General features: G+C 42.5%; 1 protein-coding gene across 1 annotated transcript; it reads right to left on the reverse strand.

Annotated features, from left to right (window-relative positions):
• Positions 1-10,900: 10,900 nt before the first annotated feature.
• On the reverse strand, positions 10,901-14,057 carry LOC134348956 (homeobox protein BarH-like 1). Its single transcript, XM_063052765.1, has 3 exons — positions 13,636-14,057; positions 12,884-13,071; positions 10,901-12,748 (listed from the first exon to the last, which is right to left on the reverse strand). The coding sequence occupies exons 1-3, from the start codon at positions 13,952-13,954 to the stop codon at positions 12,581-12,583; spliced, it is 675 nt and encodes a 224-aa protein (XP_062908835.1). The 5' UTR covers positions 13,955-14,057; the 3' UTR covers positions 10,901-12,580.
• Positions 14,058-14,732: the final 675 nt, after the last annotated feature.

Genomic DNA, 14,732 nt, shown 5'->3' on the forward strand with positions numbered 1-14,732 from the left:
GGAAGGGGCTGGAAAAAGTGTTCTAAAAATAGCCTGCCTTGAAACCTCCTGACTGGATTACTGTGTCTAGAGGGATCATCATATGCAGTCTGCAACAAAGGAACATGACCTTTGGAGCCTGGAATGTGCACACTCTGATAGATAGTTCAGTCAGAGGGGAAAACTGTGATCCTCGTCAGAGAACCGAAGAGTTACCAGATTGACCCAGCTGCACTTCTTGAAATCCATCTGGCAGATGAAGGCAACTGAGGGAGGAGGAAGGTGGCTACACCTTCTACTAGAGAGGAAAGGCAGCTGATGAGCCCAGGATCCAATGCTGTTGGATTTGCAATGAAGACGCAGCTTATCAGACAACTCTTTGAACTTCCTGTGAGGAATCAAGTAACATCTCATGATGGTGTTTGCCAACAATTAGATGCTTATGCACCAACTCTGGTCTCACATATGTATAAAAAAAGAGGTCTTCTTGTGCTTACCTAGTCTGAGCATCCCCAAACAGGATAAAATTATTCTCTTCAATGCTAGTGTCGGTTGGGACTTTGAGCTTAGGACAAGACCATAGGAAAGGAAGGGATTGGCAATGTCAACTCACATGGAGTACTACTTCTCAGCACATGTGCTGAGCACATGCTTATCACCATGAACACTCTCTTCGGCCAGGAAAACACGTTCAAGGCATCTTGACAGCAACCTCCCCCACCCCTGCCCCCAATCTAAACAGTGGCATCTCCATCAGAGAAAGGCAGAGGCTGTGTGTCCCTAAGCAAATGACTCACCTCAAAGCATTTTTGCATTCTCTTAATATCCATATTGTAATGGCATTCTTGAACTGTCTGCATGAATGCTGCCCCAATAACACCCAAGACATAACGATGTGCAAGATAAAATGATACTTTTGAAGGGCATCTCTGAACCTCTGACCCAACAACACAGTGGGAGTATTGTCACCAAGGAACTCAGTGGTTCAAGAAGGGGAGTCGATAACACTTTCTCAGAAGCAATTTGCAATGGACAATAAGCACTAGGCTTCACCCAAAAAAAATAAGAAATTCTAACACAGGCAATCTTGACACCATCCTAATATCTAAGTTCCAATGGCAAAATTTTTCATTTTATACAAACGTATATTTTAAAAATCATCTTTGACCTTCCACCCACAGGATTCTGATTCAGTTTATTCTGACATGACATTATCACCGCCAAGCTCAATGAGCTGAACAACCACTTACATGCTGGAAGATTCTTCAATTCTGTCAATAGTGAGATTATATAATTGTTCATACCGTGGGTCGATTGATAATAACAACAGAAATACCTCAAGAAAAATTACAGGGCAATTTTCTCACTCTCCATATGAGAAGTCAGTTCTCATCCTAGGATTCAAACTGGTAAATTCTCACTGCATTGCTTCCAAGTACATTTTGCTGTAGGTACAGAAACTAATCTCAACATAATACACTAAACCATGTAGAAACTCTGCCAAATATCCTGGCTTAGAAATTCTGGAGAACCTAAACTGTGTCCAGGATGGCAGCCCCAGGCACATTGCAGTGATGTAAGTTGCTGTCACGTTTAAGGTACAAAGTATTCAGCTCCATCACGAATGCTGTCAGCCGTTGGCTGCTCAGAAACAAGGCCAGATCTCAGAGCACTTTAGGAGAAGGAGCCAATTAGTGGGTCCCAGATCTAGCAGAGTCATACAGGAAACAGGCCCTTCGGCCCAACTTTGTACTTTATACTTTATTGTCGCCAAACAATTGATACTAGAACGTACAATCATCACAGCGATATTAATTCTGCGCTTCCCACTCCCTGGATTACAAATATTAAATATTAAAAATAATAAATTAGTAAATATTAAAATTTTAAATTTTAAATCATAAATGGAAAATAGAAAAATGGAATGTAAGGTAAGTGCAAAAAAACCGAGAGGCAGGTCCAGATATCTGGAGGGTACGGCCCAGATCCGGGTCAGGATCCATTCAGCAGTCTTATCACAGTTGGAAAGAAGCTGTTCCCAAATCTGGCCATACGAGTCTTCAAGCTCCTGAACCTTCTTCCGGAGGGAAGAGGGATGAAAAGTGTCTTGGCTGGGTGGGTCGTGTCCTTGATTATCCTGGCAGCACTGCTCCAACAGCGTGCAGTGTAAAGTGAGTCCAAGGACGGAAGATTGGTTTGTGTGATGTGCTGCGCCGCATTCACGATCTTCTGCAGCTTCTTTCGGTCTTGGACAGGACAACTTCCATACCAGGTTGTGATGCACCCTAGAAGAATGCTTTCTACGGTGCATCTATAAAAATTAATGAGAGTTTTAGGGGACAGGCCAAATTTCTTTAGTTTTCTCGGGAAGTAAAGGCGCTGGTGGGCCTTCTTGACAGTGAACTCTGCTTGGTTGGACCAAGTCAGGTCATTTGTGATAATGACCCCGAGGAATTTAAAGCTTTTGACCTGTTCTACTTGCGCACCACCGATGTAAATTGGGTCGTGCGGTCCGCACTCCTTCTGAAGTCAACAACCAATTCCTTTGTCTTGCTGACGTTGAGGGATAGGTTATTGTCTTCGCACCATGCCACCAGGTCCTTAATTTCCTCTCTGTACTCAAACTCATCACTACTCGAGATACAGCCTACAATTGTTGTGTCACCAGCAAACTTATATATTGAGTTTGATGGAAACTTGGCTACACAATCATGGGGGTACAGTGAGTACAGCTGGGGGCTGAGTACACAGCCTTGTGGGGCACTGGTGCTCCGATCAATGCTGACCATGGTGCCAATTAAGTTAGACCATTTGCACACATTCAGTCCATTTCCCTCTACCTTCTATCTCCCTCAACCTCTTTCTCTGACAATTTGTTCCATAAATGTTCCTTAGAACATAGAATATTGAGGGGAGATTTGATAGAGTTATACAAAATTATGGGGGTATAGATAGAGTAAATGCAAGTACGCTTTTTCCACAGGTTGGGTGGAGAGACTACCAGAGGTCATGGGTTAAGGGTGAAAGGTGAAGTGCATAAAGGGGAAAATGAGGGGAAACTCTTCACTCAGAGGGCTGTGAGAGTGCGGAACGAGCTGCCAGCGCAAGTAGTTCACGCGGGATCAATTTCAGCATTAAAGCAAAGTTTGGATAGGTATCCAGTATGGATGGTAGGGGTATGGAGAGCTATGGTCCCAGTGCAGGTCTATGGGTTAGGCATGGAGTAAATGGGCCGAAGGGGCTGTCTTTTTGCTGTACTTTTCTATGACTCTATAAGTGCATTACCCACTGCATGAGAATGTCCCTCAGATCATTTTAAAATCTTTCCTTAAACCCATGCCCTCTGGTATTATGTACCTCTTTGCTGGTGGGGAAAATTATGTTCATTCACCCCCATCTACACACCTCCTGATTTTATACAAAATAGCTATATTATTGAGGTGACCATCCAATGAACATGATCGGGATTTATTTTTATCAGGGCGCTGAGGTAGATTGCTATTAACTGACACCAAATCAATATCCTCCTATCCAAGTCTCCAATATCCCTGTGAACATCCCATCTCTTCCACCTCACCGTTTCCCAACTGACCCTCTATGCAGATCACACCCTGGGTGACGTGTCTCACCGTCTCTTGAACAAGGGAAGGGAGTGGGAACCCGAGTTTGGGAGATTGGGTGGTGGGGACAGAGTACAATATATCTTTAGAAATTTCTACCTCAGGTGCCTGTGGAGGATCATTCCCAAACGCCTGGGGTTAGCAAGTGCCATTGACGTAAAAAAACAACTTTAATTTTATTTGATGGTGGCGCAGGCGTGAGGGGCCCGTCCCCTTTTTCTATTGTATATGCTCTTGAATGTCCCAATTTCAAAATCTTGACGTATGAATGTTATATAACCTACTGGGTATAAGCAGCAATTCCTGTTTATATTTTTGGGTGCGCAGCTCTTTACGCTTTTTTTTGTAATTTCTCTGATGGACCTCGTCTGGTTTAAACCTGTTGTGACTTGTTGGATACCAAGATCAGGTCCCATCAAACGCCCACAGTCAACTCCTCGTCATTGCTGTAAAAAGCTATTAATTAGATGAAAATAAAGGGTCGTTATTCGAAACAAAACACGCGCCTGTAGTCCTCCAATTTATCAGCCAGCCAATGCCAGGCATAAATGAATCTGTAATCCCTTTTGAGATAACATAGACGAGAGAACATTGCCTGCTGCGATGTTTTGATCGGTTCATTATTAGGGAAGTTACGTTGTCGAAGCCATTTGCAGAGGTCAAGAATCCAGTGGGATTTGAAAGGGATTACAATCACCTGGAATTTGATTTTAATTCAGTCTTTCATTGTGGAAAATAATGAAGGAAATTGTTATCTGAGAAGTTCAGAGCCGACCATTTTGCAGGATTTAACTTGTTATGATCTTGCCCTTTTTACCCGCACTATATTTTCTCGACACTTCTTACACTTTGCTGTTATTGTTTTACCTTAATCTGTCTCAATTTAGCAGGTAATAATTGAATCTGTATAAACAGTATCTAAGACAAAGCTTTTCACTACATCCCGGTACATGTGACGATAATAAACCAATACCAATTTATTCACTTCCATGGGCCTGTTGGATTTCACTGTTATTTTGAGGTCTTCGTGGCTTCTAAATTATTTCCTTTTTTTGCTCCCTCAAGTATTTTGCTCGGATAAATCACTTCGCAGTTTCAAGTTAAGACCTGCCTGACTTCTTCTGTTGTTTCTGAGCCCCAGTTGAATGGGCTGATTAATATTCAAGAACGCTCCGATGGGAATGAGCGGGGAACTTTGAAGTTCCAAGGAAGAAAATGCAAGGAACTCCTTCCAGGTGATTGCGTACAATGATGTGAAAATGATGATCTCAATCGACTATTACATGCAAATCGTTCATTACGTTTAATGAAACAAAAGCCATCAATCACATCAAGAATTTATTTTGCTGTCTGGTGCTAAGGTCTCAGCAGCGTTCATTTGTGTATTGACTGCCTGGGTTCTTGGAAGTGACACAGTGTCCACCGCATCTGAATAACAAGGAGGAGAAAAGACAGGCAGTTGGAATCTATAGCCTTTCCCCCAAACAAGCAGCCTGCTTTGATGTGTATCACCAACATTTAGTGTTTTAATGTCATATTTGCACCAATTTTTGTGTATTCTGATGTGGGAAAAGACAGCAGAAGGGAGTAAAGGAATGGGGAAGGGGTGGGGGGGACTTGTAAGAGTTCCACAAGGGACAGAGAGGAACAATGAGTCTACCAGGATAGCCCTCTTTTTTGGATTTTAGCAAGCTTATGGAAACAGGATATGCAGATTGAGGATGGAGAATTGAATTGGGGGAGGGAGATGGTCACTAAATTTCTGGAGAATAACAGCCTAAGGTTTGATAGTCATAGGCTAGGGAACAGGAAAAAGGGTGAGATACAGAGTAGTTCTCGGGCTCTGTAAGGTAGATGTCAGCTCACCAAACAACAGTACCTCTTTGTCTCTGTGTGATTTTCCGTCTCTGATTCACCACAGCCTCTGTTGACCTCTTGATCAACAGCCTTGCCTCAGTCGGTGACCTCCTCATCCATGCCAGAACCTGACTATGTTCCACAAAAACTCGAGTTAAGCACCATCTGAGCAGCCTCAAGCCCTGGAAGTGAGAAGAGTTGCTAACCACAAATCTGGCTAGACCACTCCACTTGTCTACAAAGCCCCACATCCATTGACGTTACCCGGTCAGTTACTTTCACCACATCTATTAAATTAGCACCTGTGCCCAATCAGAATATAAATCTGATTTAGTTGTATTGTCAATGATATATAGTGAAAAATTTGTTGCTTTACAGCAACAGTACAGAACAAGACATAATTATTATGAGTACAAATAAATATATTGTGTAAAATAGAAGCAACGAGCTAGTATTCATGGGTTTATAGATTGTTGAGAAATCTTACAGCACAGGGGAAAAAGCTATTCCTAAAACATTGAGTGCAGGTTTTCAGGCTTCTGCACCTCCTCTGTTGGCCATACCTGGGGATACGAATTGACAATAAACTGGACTGGTCAAAGAACACTGAGGCTGTCTACAAGAAGGGACAGAGCCGTCTCTATTTCCTGAGGAGACTAAGGTCCTTTAACATCCACCGGACGATGCTGAGGATGTTCTACGAGTCTGTGGTGGCCAGTGCGATCATGTTTGCTGTTGTGTGCTGGGGCAGCAGGCTGACGGTAGCAGACACCAACAGAATCAACAACCTCATTTGTAAGGCTAGTGATGTTGTGGGGATGGAACTGGACTCTCTGACGGTGGTGTCTGAAAAGAGGATGCTGTCCAAGTTGCATGTCATCTTGGACAATGTCTCCCAAGCATTACATAATGGACTGGTTGGGCACAGGAGTACATTCAGCCAGAGACTCATTCCACCAAGATGCAACACAGAGCGTCATAGGAAGTCATTCCTGCCTGTGGCCATCAAACTTTACAACTCCTCCCTTGGAGGGTCAGACATCCTGAGCCAATAGGCTGGTACTGGACTTATTTCCTGGCATAATTTACATATTACTATTTAACTATTTATGGTTTTATTACTATTTATTATTTATGGTGCAACTGTAACAGAAACCAATTTCCCCCGTGATCAATAAAGTATGACTATGACTATGATTGTAGAAATGAGAAGAGGTCATGTCCTGGATGGTAAGTATCCTTTAATGATGCATGCCCGCTTCGTCAGGAACTGCCTTTTGAAGATGTTGTCCATGGTTGGGAGGGTTGTTCCTATAATGGACCAGTCTGAGCCAACAACCCTCTACAGCTTACTGATCATAAAAAGACTGTAGCTGCTACAACCTACAATAAAATGGAATAATTCAGTGGGTCAAGCATCATTGACAGAGGCAAAAATTGTAAGTCAATGTTCCAGGAAAGAGCCTGCGTTGGGGTGTTTTGTTCTGCTTTTGCTGTACAATGATCATGGTATCCTGATAACCCAGCCTCTGATTGTGAATATACCATTTCTCTGTCAAGATATTTGTACCTGTCCTTCCTATAATTTCCGTCAAGTTCATAGTCAGCCTGTGTGAGTCCAACTGTTTTGGTCACCACCACTAACATCCTGCTGATTGCAGCTGAGATCAGGTGTTCCTTGTCATTCTCCTTGATCTCTCCATCTGCTCTGACAATGCTGACTTCCATCTGCGGTCACTTGCACCTCCATCTTAATACATCCCAGAAACTGCTACATATGCTGAAAGAATTAGTCCTCTCATAAGAAGAATACCCTTATTTTGTATATCTCCATTCATGATATTTTTAAACATTGTTAGGTCGAAGGATTTAAGTGTAGGTTGTACAAAGAAGGATGCCAAAGATATCTTTGACCTCTGTAGAAGACATAGAACACTGGGTAACTTTGACAAGTCAACAAGGATAGCATACATGGGTACAATTTTAAAATGAATGTTTTATCAGAAATCCAAAGCAACACACACAAAATGCTGGAGGAACTCAGCAGGCTAGGCAGCATCTATGGGAAAAGAGTAAACAATCAATGTTTTGGGCTGAAATAAATCAGAAGGTGTATTTCAAATGTATTTGAAGGTGACGGGACAGCCTCAGGATCTATGAATTTATACCTGAGGGAGTTTTCATAATCATTTATCAATCATGTGTTGGAATACTATGTCTAAGTCCGACACTTTACATTCACAAGTATGTCAATGCTTTTCGGTGAACACAACAAAGACTTCCTGATGATGCAGGGATATACAATAGCATATGACCAGTTACATAAAAGGATTGGAGAAACACTTCAAGTCAAAGATACAATTCTGTTTCTCTCTCCACAGATGCTATCAGTCCTGCTGAGTGTATACTGCATTTTCTGATTTCAGATTTCCAACATCTCCCGTTGTTTTCATTACTATTTTTGGTTTAAACCATCTGGCAAAAGAAGATGTAAGTTTTGGATTATTTCCTGTACAAAGCAAATCATGTTTATCCAGAATATGTTTTCTGAATGGTAGTAGAAGTCAAAGCAATAGCAACTTTAAAAGGAAACTAAATCATACTTAGTGGGAAAACTTGTGGCACTCATTGGTAGTTACAAAGAAGTGCACTCTGCTATGACTGGTTCTCTGTTGCTAAGATTGGCGGACATAGTGTGGCAAACTGAATGAATGGCATCCTTCAGTCCTATGCTGTATCAAATCTACTAAGCCAAATCTGGTAATAGATGTTTAAACAAGTTATGCAAAACACGGGCTTAAATTGTCACCACTTGGACATGAAGGAATGAAAATCTTTGCTCTACCAAGAAGGGACATAAAACAACAGCTTGTATTTATATAACATGTTTAACACAGCAAATTGTCACAAGGCATTTCTTAGGAGCAACATCAAACAAAATTATGTAGGTCACATAAGAAGGAACAAAAGCAAATTATGGCGGAAACTGGGTATTCAAAATAAAATATGAGAAACAGTGAAGAGGTCAGGATGCACCTGTGGAAAGAGAGAGTTAATATTTCAGCTCAGTGGTTTTTCATCTACTTTCCTCTGCTCTTCGGGCCTGCTGTCCGCTTTGTGAAGTACTGTATTCACAGCACTGACCTGAGAAGGGGTTTAGGCAGTGGATTAGGGAGGTCGCTTTTAAGGAGAATCTTCAGGAAGGAAAGAGAGGTTGAGGGGGGAGTTCCAGAGCTTGGTTCTAAAGGCACAGCTATCAACGATAGCTAATAACATTGGACAGTGAAAGAGGCAAGAAAGGGACAAGCACAGAGATTAACAGTGGAAAAATCTTTTTCTTATGTAGCTGTGACTGAGAATGCTAAAACTGATATTTAGCTGAAGGGAGGCCAACATATTGTAGCAAATACAGAAAAGATTGGTAAACAAAGGTTGCTACAAGTTAAGACATGGGTAAAAATTATTTTTCTTTTGCCCGTCTTCAGGTTCCAGGGAATAATATGTAGGCTGATGAGCTGTGCATGGGAAGAGTCAAGTACCAAATACATGATTAGAAGTTCAAAAACAAATGACCAGAGGCAGGAGTGGAGTCAAGCAATGTATAAAGGTGAAAATTGTAGCTTTTAATGATATAAAAATACACTGTCATAAATTCAGACTGGGGTTAAATGCAATATCAACTTCTGGTTCAACCACAGGCAGATACCAGGGAGAAGGCATAAGAAAAGTGCAATGATTTTTGGATGCATTGAACTGAAAAATAGGGAATGGACTGTTATACTAAACCTGTAACGAACCATGAGAGTACCTGCATGTAGTCTGTTCATCAAATCTCACAAATGATATAGAAACATTGAAGAGGATGCAGAGATAATTTACAAGGACAATGACTAAATGCAAGAGTTTACATATCAGGAAATGATAAGCAGGGTGGGTCTCTTCTCCTGGAAGAGTAAGGCAGAGGGGCAACTGGACAGAGATCTTTAAAATTTTTAAAGGCTTTGGTAAACTATTGAAAGAGTGTTTCTGCTTGTGGGGAAAACCCTAAAGACCATCAGTTTAAAGATGCTCATTTAGAAGTCCTTTAAGGAAATTTAAAAGAAACTTCTTTAGCTGAAGAGTGGTAATAATATGGAGCTTGCTGTCACAGGGTGTGGTTGAGGCAATTTACACTGAAGCATTAAAGGGCAGAGGCTAAATAAGTGCATAAGGAGAGCAACAGATTAATACACCAATAGGCTAAGATGATATAAGAAGGGAGACCAGTGCAACATTATAAATGGCATGCTTTGGCCAAATGATCTGTTTCTGTGATTGATATCCTATGTAATGGATGGCTAGGAATTGAATTTATATTGACAATAAAATAATTTATTTGTCTTCCTAGTTTTCTCTTTGTAGAAAATTTCTGCTCACCCCAAAGTATTTGTCAGACGAGCTATCTGATAATTTGCTGGAGAGTTGTGGTGAGATAATGTTGGGGGTCATTAGCATACATGTAAAAACTAATACTGCAACCTCTTTAGCTCAATACTCTAGAAAGGAATGGTTCTGAAGGAGAGTGGTAGCTTATAGATTTAAGTCAAATCAAGCAAATTAAAGAGATTGGCACAGGGATTGGCACAGCTGATTCAAACAAGAGTTTGCATGTTCTCCCTGTGACTAAGTGGATCTCCCCAGTTTCCTCCTATATCACAAAGACATGCAGATGGGTAAAGTAGTTGCCTTATGAAAGTTATTGCTGGTGTGTAGGTGAGTGGTAGAATCTGGAGACGGTTAATGGAAACATGGAGAAAATAAAAAGGAGTTAGTGAAAAGCCAGTGTGAATGGATACTGGATATACAAGGGAATACAGTTGCTGTAAGATTGGAACAACACACAAAGTGGGTCAAGCAGCATCCATGGAAAGAAATGGACAGTTGAGGTTTCTGTTTGAGACCCTTCATCTAGCCTTTTTTTTGGGGGGGGGTGACCTTGGACTGAAGGCACCTGGGGCCAGCGTTCAGGAACTGTTGGGACCAAAGTCCTGCTTCATGTGCTGTCTATATTATGGAGGGGCAGCATGAGGATAAGGTATTTGTGGGGTCCTGGAGAGGTCAAGAGTGGATGAGCATCAAAAATTGCAGAAAGTGATGTTGAGATCATCAAGTGTTCCAGTAGCCAGAGAGGGCTAACTACACAGGGAGCACATTGTGTGTGTTTGGTGGGGGAGTGGGAAGTGGTGAAGGTTTGCTAGATAGGACACAACATTGTTCATTTTTGATGGCTGGTTATGTGACACAATGACAGCTGAAAATAAGGGCAAAAACACCCACTTGATTGTCGGATGCAGAATTTTGAACCCGAAACATCAGTGATACCTTTCCGACTCAACTTGTTGGGATCCTCCAGCAAACTGCTGCATTTGATTGTCTATTGAATTATATCAATAATGAGGACTGAATTAAATATGGTTTGGCAATTAAGTTTTTAGACAAAGGTATATCAAAGATTTCTAGGCCATAAATACAATCCAACTTTCAGAGACCTTAGTTAGTCGCATTCATCTTCCACTGTTACACAGTTCACAGTATATTGTCAAGCAATAATGCCATATAGAGCATGCTCATAGAATAATCCATGTGATTTACGAGGGAATAAACCTGGGCTATGACATCAGTAATTGCACTGGTTAATGTAATGTAGTGATAGTGTAGATAGCAGGAGCCCTTTCCCAGAGCAGCGGCGGCCACACGCTCACTGCGCTGTGCAAGTGTCTTCAGGAAAGGCTGGTGTGTGCAAAAACTGAGACTGACAGTGATCGGAAAAAGAAATGAAATCCTGTGATCTGAAGTTCCCACCTGTTTCAAAAGGCCAGTAATCATTCCACTGCCTAAGAAGAGTGAGCTGCCTTAATGACTATCACCTGATACAACTTAAATCTACTGTGACGAACTGCTTTGACAGATTGGTTATGGTTAGAATTAATTCCTGCCTGAGCAAGGATCTGAACCTGCTAATATAAGAAATTGATTGCTTTGTTACACGTTTAAAATAGGAAAATTTTCCAAGGTGCTTCACAGGGGTGTTAACAAGGCTGGGCTTGTAAATTGAAAATGCTCTGGTTTCTTTCATGTGAAGTACAAATCTGATTTATTTTTTATTAGAGGAGCAGAAATATTTTGCAGATGAAATTAGGATTTTTACCCAGTATATATGGCATTCAGGTAAACCAAGGCAATGGTAGGCAGTGATTAAGGTCTGTATAAATTAATTGCAAAAATACTTCAAATGCTGTACATCTAAAAGGTCATGGAAACAGGAGTTGCATTTCTCGCCGCGCTGTGGTTGTCTTGACTTGTGAGTACTTCCAGCACTTCTCTTTTACTTAATATTACACTGTTTTATTGATTCAAGCCATCAATCCTCAAAACATAAGTTATCATTTGGCATGAAAGTTCAAACATTCTGATTATCATCACTTGCACCAGTTCTGAAACAGAAGAGAATGTCCTCAAATTTACCAAGAGCTGGAGCCCAATATCCCACCTGTCCTCTAATTGGCTAATGTCAATTTATTCTTGATCTGAAAACCAATGTTATTGAGGGATATTGAAAAGTGGGAACATTGAGTTCATACATTCAGTGAATGGCGAAGTGGGTTTCAGGGACCGTACTATAGTGTTGCTGAATCAAGAGGAATACAGTAGTCTCGCCCCACTCCATCTCCACAGAGCTCTTTCGTTGCCTTCCCCCGCTCGGGAGCTGCACAAAGGGCGACTTCCGATGGATTTGCCACGATCCGTTGACACCGCCATCGCAACGCTGATAAGATACAATCACATGTGATGTCCGTCAGTTCGAGTTATTTACCGCAACGTTTGCGCCGATGGTAAACCTATCGTATATGGATCCCAGAGCGAAAGTCTAAACAATGTTGGGGAGTGAGGTCAGTCCGTGTTTTATACACTAAATCAATCAGTTTCTCCATAAAACGGAGGGAAAGGTTGACAATGCCATCAGTCTTGTTTAACAAGTTTCTGTCTTTCGTTATATTATATAAAAAACATTTGAACTAGGAAGCCTTCTCAAGAGTGCCGGAGCCGACCCTGGTTGGCCAACACATTCAGCAAACCGGGAGCTTCTAGTTTCTGGAGAGATCGCTCGAGCGTTGTTCGGTGGGAGAAACGTCCTCGGCGGCTGCACCGACCTTCTCGTCTTGGGACTCGCTCCCTGCATCTGTTTTAACCCGCTGATTTTTTCCCACTTCCTTTTTCCATTTGATCCGCCTGTTCTGGAACCAAACTTTCACCTGTAATAAAGAGTAACACGGAGTTAAAACAGAGTGCGCTGACTGAATTAGTGTGTGTTGGGGGAGGAGGGATCGCTTTAAAATGATGGCATGTGATTTCTAAGATGCTGGGCTGCTCTGAAGCTTTTTTTTTACCTGGAGGACGGTCAATCCCAGAGCAGAGGCCAAGGCCACTCTCTGAGGGCCGATTATATAATGGTGTTTCTTAAACTCGCTCTCCAAGACAGCTAGCTGCTCCAGAGTGAAGATGGCCCTGAAACGCTTTGCCTTGCGCTCTGTGGCCGGAATCGAGTGGGTCACAGCAGACAGGCCGGCTCTCCAGGCTGTATTAGTACGAGAGAGAGAGATTACTATTTCGCAAACATTGGCAACGCTCAGGCGGGCAAAAATAAACTGCAGATGCTGGAAATGTAGAAAATGCAATCCAGATAATAAATGTTTGTTTCAACACGCAAGATGCTGGAGGAACTCAGCGGGTTAGGCAGAATCCCTGAAAGGAAATGGAATTCGACATTTCTCCAGCGCCTTTTCTGGCGCTCCGGACTGCAGTCTCTCGTGTCTCTAGTTAATGTTTCGGGCAGAAGGCCCTTCGTCAAAGTACAAGGTCTTACACTGAAACGATTAACTATTTCTCATCCGAGATGGTGTCCGATCCCAGCGTTTGTTGGCTGTTATTTCAAAAGTTACACGAATTACGGAGTTTCAAAAATCGTGCCATTTCATTGCTGACCAATAGTCCTTCCAATGATATCCACAAGTAACTCATACGGGGCACGGCTGAATCATAAACGGGGCAGGCAGAGTAACAGGGGAAAACAATTATAAGATGCGCATATAGCAATCTACCCGCCCGCGCCCTTGAATAAGACAGGAGACCAAATGCTTACCTGGACTGTACATGTTCCACGCACTGTAAAGCGGCCAGCTGTGTCCTGCGCCTTGGCAGAGAACGGGATAATTCCCGGGAACGGGATAATTCCCGCACCCAGCCTCGGGGTATACGGGTACGTGACACACCGAGGGTTGCCTGCACCCGACCTTCGGAGGAGACTTGGAGAGCAGGAACTCAACGGTGAAGGGCCGCTTCTTGGCCGGAGACTCCGCCTGGCGTATGGTGTCCGGACAAGAAGACGGAGCTGGGTAAAGGGCTCGAGGATCGGGGATGAAAGCCGGGGAAAGGACTCTGTCCAAGTGCAGAGGCTGCATTTCGTGTCGCGGCGACGGAGTATTTTTTTTTCCGCCGTTGCAATGACGTGAATGAGAGCTGCTCTTATCTACATGTGGTTCTTTGGATCATTTATACGCTGCCTCAACCCCGCCTTGACCTGTGATATGCAAAGTACTTCCAAGGGCTTTTGTTGTGAATCATGGAAAACTCCGATTGATAAACTTGTTGAGGATAATTGCTGGAGAAAAATGAATCCTGATGTCAGCTAGCCCCGAAGTACGGCATCAATGCCTCAGAAATTTAAATCCATCCCATTCAACAAATCTGGATTTTTTAAAAAAAGTTAACACTAGTAATGATTACAAGGGATCCTGCAGATGCTGAAAATCTTGAGGAACTCGGCATGTTAAGCTGCATCTATGGAGAGGGATGGCCCGAGACCCAGATATAAGCTCAAAACATCTTGTGTGTGTTGCTAAACGGGTAAGGGTGGTGGCCGAACTACCGAACTGCAACGAAAACAACCCCATCTAATTACTTAGGGGATAAAACTGCCGATGTCGCAAATCTAAAATAAGATCAAGCAGATCTGAGGACGAGTCTTCGACCTGACAGGTTAACTCTAATTCTGTTCCCGCAGGTGACCTGTCCTGCTCAGCATTTCCTGGTTTTACTTGACATATTCACCATAATCTTCTCTTTTTACCAGTTGTAGCCGGGCACGAGGGGCCGGAAGGCCTCCTGTTGTTTACCTTACTTCTGTAACGTTCCTATCGTGTCTCTCTAGCAAAGTGGTTGGCTGCGGGAAAGCGCGCT

The sequence above is a fragment of the Mobula hypostoma genome, chromosome 7 (genome assembly GCF_963921235.1).
Source record: "Mobula hypostoma chromosome 7, sMobHyp1.1, whole genome shotgun sequence".
In the NCBI taxonomy this organism is placed as follows: domain Eukaryota; kingdom Metazoa; phylum Chordata; class Chondrichthyes; order Myliobatiformes; family Myliobatidae; genus Mobula; species Mobula hypostoma.